Below are 8,983 nucleotides of genomic sequence, written 5' to 3'. Positions count from 1 at the left end.
ATACTTATCTCATTTTTATTTTTTATGTTTTCCTGTATATAAGAAACAAAAATCAGTTCTAAGAGAAATATGAATTTTACAAACCTTGAATCCAGAACCATGAATTGCAATCGCAATTGACCGAAACTGTGGATAATCCTTCAACTTGGAAATAACAAATGATCTTCCAATCTGTGCAGGAATCAAGATAAACATATTTACCCCATATGCATAAGTATAAAACAAATAACTCCAAAATAAATTGTACAGCTGAAAAACGGAATAAAACACCACAAGAAAAAAAGAATCTGAACATTAGAGGAAAAATACAAAAAATTAGTTTGGTAAGATCCTTTCATGACCTTGATTGTTAAGTTACAAATGCACCCAATGGGTCTTGTACCCATGACCTCACTCTCCATCTAGAACTTATAAGGGGAGGAGGTGCCAGTTGAGTTAGAACTCATTGGGCATCTTATCATTTGAATTTGTAGTATTGACAAACAGTATATGAAATTTTAATAAATGAAGTGCCTCTCTCTCTATCAGCATGTACAATCGACCATCCAGTGGAACTAAAATACTAGCAAATATGCGCCACCTAAACAGTCAAAGACTTACTGTTCTTCCAAGAAGAAATGCAGCCCCTGCACCAATACTGGCACCAATCGAGTCAGCCACAAAGCCCACGGGCAGCCCAAAAAGATAACCACCACCGAGCTGAAACATGGAGAGAAGATCAGATAAGGCAGCACTCTTTTTTTTTTGGGTGGGGGAGGGGAAGAGGGGTAGCTTAACTAATGCTTTTCACAATTAGAAAATTCAGAAATGAACAGAAAATGAGACAGGACTGCAAAGGGAAATGCTTATGAGAAACAGAAGTCGATACCATCATTTGCTATTTTTGAGCATATTCAATTTTTTAAAAAGAAATCGTAATGCTTCCAAAAAAAATAAAAAGAAAAGAAAAGATACTAGTATCATTGAAGTTGGGTAAGGGTTTGCTAAAGCATTGCAAATGGGGATATTGCTTACAGTTAGTACTGATGCTGGAACTGCCAAGACTGTCAGGGGAATGTATGCAACAGCCCTGCCAATTATCCAAAAGAGTAGAGTTAAAAGGTTAACAAAAATCAACATTCAGCATTAAGTTATTCATTATTCAGAGAACCAGTTTAATGCTTAAGTAAGCAATCCACCATGCCTAAATATTTCCTGATTGACTAAAAGGCTGAGAAATCATGAAGATTTCGCATAAAAAATGTGCATATTACTATTCCAAAATATCGAGTGTTTCATAGAGATCTCGATGATAGGGTTCTTTTACTTCATGCCCTTTAAATTAATAGCATAAATAACAGAGAAATCAAAGCTCTTTAATTTAGTTTAGAGGAATCACGAAGCAAACTTGAAAGTCAAAGAAACAAATGAGAAACCACTTATTAATATGCAGTCCGCATAAGACTTTAATTCCTAAACCTATTGAAATATGAACTCATCTGTGCTCAGACTTGTCAAGGAAACGAAATCATAAACTTAAACTTAACCATTAATCTTAATAACAAAAAGGGCCAGTCTCTCAAAAAATTTCAATTAAGCAAAATAACTTTTTCGTTCTATAGCACCATTTCCAATCGAAAGGGTTAGATTCAAGTCAGTCTTCTGAACATCCCTAACCAAATTAATCAATGACAAATAAATTAAATGAAGTTCGAAATCAGCATATATGTTCCAAATATAATATAGTTTTCCATAATCCCAACATAACATAATCAGCAGGTTGGTTCAAGTTGGGTTCGATTAAGCAATCTAGTTCGAAATTGTTTTTCCATTAGTATTATAAGTGGCCAACTTCAGTTTGGATATCCATGTGATATAACAAGTAGATAATTTACGAACTCATTAATATCATTCACACATATATAGGATCTACTTTTTTTTAAAGGAGGGGAGGGGAAGCAAAATTGGTTAATCACAACTTTCAGAATATGTATTATCGACCATTTTTAAGCTGGCCAGATCAGACTGTCAAACAGTCCATGAAACATGAAAATAGGATTAAAATTCTGCAAGCATAGTTGCATAAAACTATTAGGAAAAAATTTACAAAGAATATACTTCAGGCCAATAATTAATTGAACTCTTCAAACAGCCCTTCTAACATGTGCCATCTATAACAGGGATTCCCACTTAAGCGATGAGTACAATAAAAATGTGATTTGCAATTATATCAGAGTTAAGAACCTTATTCCCAAAGACAGGAGCCAAAAATCAAGATTACCATTTGATGCAAAGTAGAATAGTGAATCACTAAGCATTAGAAGTTTGCAATTGACTTACAGCACAAGTGGACCCCAAGGTCCAAGATCCTGCTCAACCCATAATAAGAAGTTCTTCAGAATCTGCAGAAAGCAGATGATGCGTAAACCTTTTACTTACTCAAAAAATATTGTAAAGCTTTTATAATAAAAAAAAAAAAGGTTTTCCAGAATGTTCAGGATATAATGTTTATCAAGGACGAGATCCACAATAAAACACTCTTGTTGCAACCAACAAAATAGAAGAACAGATGCTATAGAGTAGAAGAACACACCCTAACATAAACACACTACATTGTCAAATATGATTTAAATGCAAGACTGTAGACTGAGACTGCAGGCTCTGATATAGTTACATAGTACCAAAGCACTATCCTTTTCAGGAATCCAAATTATATCAAACTTAGAAACTGAAGCTAGCATAAGAATATGAACTAGGTTTTGCGACCAAGCTGATATCTTTATCTGTAGACAGCCTGAATACCAAAGTGCCATACAATTTTTCATGATAGGAAATGAACTCTTTTGCAATTAAAAAATCAAACTGGGTACAGAATTACATGCCTACTTCAAAGTGAAATTATATCCCCATAAAATTGGGGGGTTTTTTAATCTTCCTTCTGTTCTAAATTTTAATTTGCAGTGACTCAAAAAATGACCATTCAGGGACAGAAACATCAGCTCAGATTTCAATCCAATCCCAGCAAATTGCTTACAAACTCAAAAAAAACTCCCTTAATTGATCTGAAACCCCAACCTATCCTAACCCAAAATCCAAAAGATTCACAAACGCCCCACACAACAAAACTAAACAAAAATACCCACTAATCAATTTCACCAAATCTGATACAAACACAAGAAACTCATCTCAGGAAACCCACAAAAGATCCTCAAAATGCAAAAATGACAGAGACCCAGATGAAAAAATTGAACCTTTTCAATGGGGAAAGTGAAACAAGCGGTGACCACCGCAGCGAAGAGGAGTAAGATAAGTGTGATCCTGAGCGCTGAACCCCATGTGAACGCCATGAAAAGCCTGCGACGCCAAGGCCTACACTCCTCGTCGTCAACGCTGTAGTCGGAGATTGCTTGCTTCAGCGACAAGCGAGCCCTCAATCCACCAAGGTTTGCCAGATTTTTCACCTTTTATTTGGTTTTGTTTGAGATTTTTTTTGTAACACTCGGAAAAAATCCAAAAAAATTGCACAGTAGATTTGGATAATTTGGCTTTAATGTTATCAATTTTCCAAGTAACAACAACAATAATGCGATGCGAGGCCTCAAACAAAAATGTTCGTTCTGTCTCTCAGTCTTTGCGTCTCTGACTCACAGATATATATATATATACACACCCGTTTGCATTGCGTGTGATCGTTTGTTGGGTTAAACTTAAGCACTATACTTAAACGTGGAAACAGGAAAAGTTTGCAATGGGCCCATAGAGAGAGAGCACTGCTATTTTCTCTTTGGGTTTTTTTTTTTTTTTTATTTTGCTAATTTATTAGATCAAATTTTAATAAAAATTTGGCACTTTGATTAAAGGTGAAAGAAAAGAAAATATTAGTAGGAAAAAAAAAGAATACGAAGAAAAAGAGGAAATTTGCCGAGCTGAATATGTTTTTTTTTTTTTTTAAAGTTTATTTGTTTAGCTACAATTTTTAAAATTTTAATTTTTTTTTTTCTATGTATGACTATGATTATACTTTTTTTCCATAAAAAAAAAAGAAAGAAATGGTTATACTTTTAAAAACTTAAATTAGTAAATACTAAATTAGGTGGTATCTAACCTCTTTTTTCCTATGTGTAATGAAAATTGATTCAAAATTTGATTGTGAGCATTAGTATTGGTACTTGGTAGAGGCAAATTGCTAAAATTTTAAATTTATCAACCAAATATAACAAAATGCTCCTGTATCAATGGAGGGAAAGCCAATTTTTTTTGTTATTAAGCTACAATGCATAGTTATCTTTACGTGTGTACAATAGCCAAATTTTTTATTGTGTTGGTGGTGTTGGCTGTTGTTTATTGTAGTAAATATATTATTTTATTGTGTTGAATGCTAAAATAAAACCACTAATGTAAGGTGTATGGTTTTAAAAACTAGATTGGGGGCAAAATCATATTTGCCTTCGGTTCCTGATTTTTACCGATTTTAGACATTTTTACCAAACTGGACTGGTACCCGGTTGAATCGATTGGATCAGTCGATCCAATTCAATTTTTTAAACCATGGTTGGGTGTTTTGTAAAGTGAAGTGGTAAAATCATGGTTTTAAAAACCAAACTAGACGGACTGGTCAGACTGGTTCTACCAAGAATCAGTACAAAATGCCCAAACCGATCAAAACCGGGAACCGGAGGCAAATCTGGTTTTGCCTCAATCCGATTTTTTAAATCATGGATAAAATAGATAAAATAACTTTTTATGGTACCAAATTGCTAAATTTTTGGCACCATCTAATACTCTTTGGTATTTAACCTCTTTTTTACTTTTTTATTTAGATATTAATATCATGTGTGTACATACGCGCATGTGTGTTATATTTACATATATGATGCATATGTATGTATAATAAATAAAAGATCAATATTGTTTTTGGATTAGAACAATATGTGAATATATATTTTGTTTATTATTTTACCTAAAAGCATGGCCAAATATATTCTAAACATAATAAATACTTAATTAGTTGGTGTTTCTGATGTGTATATCGTGAATATCTTATGTGTAATTTTTCGATAATAAAAGAGTTGTCACATAAGTTAAAATAAGTCATGTCATTGCTCTATTAGACATAGGCCAAAAAAAAAAAAAAAATCTAACAGAAGTTAATAGAGAGACTAATAGTGCTTTTTTTTAAAAAAAAAAAACTGTAGGAACTAATAACGTTCACTTGAAACTTTAAATATCAAAAATGCATAATAGGCAAACTTTAGAGACTAACATTGTATTTTTGCCAAAATTATCAAATTTATTCTTTTTTGACTAGATTTTCTATTCTTATTAGTTTTTTTGTTGAGAAGATTCTATTCTTGTTAGTTGGTTACCGAATGTTTTTAGGTTTTGGTTTGTGAAATTATTTTGTTCCATGATATTTTTAATATCATTTGGAGTAGGTTTTGTATCTTGTCTTGCTTTGAATTGTAAGACGTCATTTGAGAGTTTCTCGCATATATTACAAGGCTAACATCTAAAATAGGGGTAATAGGGGTTCCTCTTCTTTTTCTTTTCTCTTTTCCTTTTTATACATGTCATGTGACTCATGTTGTTAATAATTATGCATGTGATTTGAAGCATTTGGTTTATGTTCATTACTGTAGTAGAACTTAATAGAAGATGTTTGTTGGAGAAGCTCATTGAATCCCGTTTCCATTGAGAAAGCTAATTTTTGGCTACCTAAAAAAGAGATTTAAATTTTGAAAATAGAAAATATTTCATTGTGTATAAAATTACACCAAAAAATACACATTAAAAAATAATGTGTTTTTTGAGTGGATTTTAACCATACCATTCATATTTTATTGATGTATCTTTAAAAAAGGAATATATAAGTTTGTATCGTAGATAGACATAAAGTGTGATAGTTGGAATTGATATTGGATTTTTTTTTTTTTTTTTTATAGAAAAAGTATTAGAGTAATTTTTGTTAATATATAAATTGATTGATAAATCAGGTTACAGATTAGACTATGGGTCTGATTATGGGGGGGTTATGAGTTTTTTTTTTTTTTTTTTTTTTTTTTTGAGAGAGACGAGAGAGAGAGAGAGTTTCAACCTATAGCGTTCACTCCTGATAATAGCTATTTATTATTAAACCGAGACATCAATTAGTTTTTAACGTAGGCAGAAATTGAACTCTAAATCTCTTATTCAACCCACCTCTAATTATGGGGGTGGGTTATGAGTTAAGTTGGGATTATAAGGAGTTCAATCTTAGTCCAGCTCAAATCTAATATTATTGATATGTTTCAACCTTAGAAGTGACTATTGACTAATTCCCTTCTTGTTGTGTCCCATTTTCCTTTATTTTCCTAGCTAGCTGGGTAACCAAACTCAGTTGTATGTCATTGGACGATTTGGGCATCAAAGTTTCCACTAGTTGATCAACATGATGTTTTGCGAAATTATTTATAGAACTCACTTTTGAATTTTCAAATCTTATTATCTGATAACTAGAGCCAAACAAGAATTCTAATAAATACTTGTAATTATATATTTGAATGATATTTCACATTTGCGAAGATGGTGGTGTGAATCAGTTACCAATGCAAGTTTTGAAGAATTGTTCGCGAGAACACCCTAAACTTGTGGAAGTTTTATTATGTAATCCAGACAATTCATGGCCCAAAAAGACATAAAACCAGTATATCCAATCCTACTGTTTGAGACCCAATAGTAATATCTTGGCCCAATGAGATTGCTAATTAAAACCACAGACAGGTCTCACCAAATAAAGGAAAAGACTGCAGGCAGGTTTGAGGTCAGATAGGAACCCTATTTTATTTAATTTTTCAAGATTGTTTTTTTTTTTTTAGGAGTTGGATGATTAGATAAGAATATGATAGATTGTTAGGTTAGTTCTTTCTACCAAAAAAAGGTTTGTCCTTGAATAAATATGACACAGATCAGGGTTCATTTGAGTTACTTGACCATCTATATATATATATATATATAGTTTGATGTTGATTAATAAAGTAAACTAGAAAAATTATTATTGAGTTAGTTTTCACTTTAAAGGTTTAGAGTCTTAGCTCTCTCTAAGTATTCCATTTATCAATTAAAAGGTCTTACCAATTGAGTTTGTATCAAAAAAAGGTATGATTTTCTATTGATTTATTGGAGTAAAAAAAAAAAAATATATATATATATATATATATATATGCAAGAAGATGGGAAGTAGATGGAGTTTTTCATCATGCCCACCATTATTATTATTTTTAATTTCCAAAGTACAAAATTACCCTAATATTTTTATCCTTCTATTTTTAATAATAAGAGCATAATAGTAATTTACTCCTTATTCTTTCAATTTTTATTTATCTCTACCAAATAGCAAATACATGTCTAAAAACACAAATAGTTTCTATCCGTACAGTACTCTCATTCCAACCAAAATAGAGCATAATTGATTTTATTTCTTATTATCTTAAACATTGATTGTCCAATAAATCTTAAAAAAATAAAATAAAGGAAAATATTTCGAGCGGTTCAAATAATGAAGTACTAAAATCCTATTCTTATCTATAAATAAAATAAAATAAAATAAAAAGACAAAAATGCTTATTCTTCTTGTTTTTTTTATTTTGTTTTTTTATGATTTGTAATTTTTACATAGACTATTAACATAGCAAATGTGGTTTTTTTTTTTTTTTGCTAAAACTTGTGTTTAATCATGTGGGTTTTGATAAATAATAATAATAATAATCTTCTCCATTTTGAAATGGATAAACATATATCCCATAATTTGTATTAATTACTATAAATTTCTATTAAAAATTTCAGTTTTATGATGATTGAGATCTTTATCATCAAATCAAAATATCAATTGATTTTTTTTTTTTTTTTTTTTGGTAAATGAAGATTGAACCCAAATCTCTTATTCTTATAAGAGACTAATATAAATTTTAATGGATACACATACGGCCCATAATTTGTATTAGTTATTATAAATCTAAATGTGTATAGAAGACAACTTAATTTAATATTTCAAATGAAGTGACATTCTTAAATATATTAATGTGAAGTCTCTCCATTTTACATGGCACCTTTTGACACAACAAGAAAATTTAAGTATATGTTTGACTTGACCTTTTAAAAAAAAAATGTTTACATTACAAATTTTTTTTTTTTTTTAAGGTATAATTATATTTTCATCCAAATTATTATTGAATAAAATAAGCCAATGCTATCCCTATCAATCAAAATTCAAAACTCTAGCTTAACCTACTGATTATACTGACTATTCCTTTCATTTCATACTTGGCCGAGAAGATTCTTTAGAGCCAGCGGAAGAGTAAAAAGTTGCATTTAAACGACAAGAAGTTGACCTCAATGTCCTTTATTAAAACCAGAAAACGACACTCCTTTTGCAATCGTTTCCAACGGTACAACGTAGGAAACAACCTTTTCTTTTCTGGCTGCTGCCTATGGTGGAAAAAGGCAAGATTTTTTGTTGTCGTTTTTTTCAAGGGATATCTACATTTTCTTCTCTTTTTCTTTGCCGTTGATTACGTTCAAAACTCTTTTTAAAAATTTTTTTTTTTTTAAATCTCCTTCAGAAAATTAATTATTACAAAAATAGAAAAAAAAAAAAAAAAAAAAAAAAAAAAAAAAAACAGAACAAAACAATAATACATTTAATTTGTGGACATAAAGAACAAGTAACACATATAATTTACAAAAATTAAATGTTTAATATTAATCAAACCATACTTTGTCAATAGTTTTGTAACTCATTTGACATTTTTTTAGTATCAAAAAATAAAAATAAATAAACCATACCTCTTACAACACTACATAAAAAGGTTTAGACAAAATAGAATCTTCTGCTAAGTTTAAAACTGAAAAACCCAAATCTAATGAACAATGTGGGAAGTGAAACCCTATGGATCATTAACACAATCCTATATTAAAAAAGAATAAGATTTTCTTTAACAATTAATTGTAAAACTTTCTTCTCAAAAAA

General features: G+C 30.4%; 1 protein-coding gene across 1 annotated transcript; it reads right to left on the bottom strand.

Moving 5' to 3' along the window:
* LOC115975879 (TVP38/TMEM64 family membrane protein slr0305-like) lies at positions 1-3,637 on the bottom strand. The gene is made up of 5 exons (XM_031096918.1): positions 3,231-3,637; positions 2,320-2,381; positions 1,015-1,069; positions 601-699; positions 1-171 (listed from the first exon to the last, which is right to left on the bottom strand). The coding sequence occupies exons 1-5, from the start codon at positions 3,324-3,326 to the stop codon at positions 16-18; spliced, it is 468 nt and encodes a 155-aa protein (XP_030952778.1). The 5' UTR covers positions 3,327-3,637; the 3' UTR covers positions 1-15.
* Positions 3,638-8,983: the final 5,346 nt, after the last annotated feature.

Source organism: Quercus lobata, chromosome 2 (assembly GCF_001633185.2).
Source record: "Quercus lobata isolate SW786 chromosome 2, ValleyOak3.0 Primary Assembly, whole genome shotgun sequence".
Taxonomy (NCBI): domain Eukaryota; kingdom Viridiplantae; phylum Streptophyta; class Magnoliopsida; order Fagales; family Fagaceae; genus Quercus; species Quercus lobata.
The sequence above is the reverse complement of the archived record's forward strand: the minus strand, read 5'-3'. Positions and strand labels throughout refer to the sequence as shown.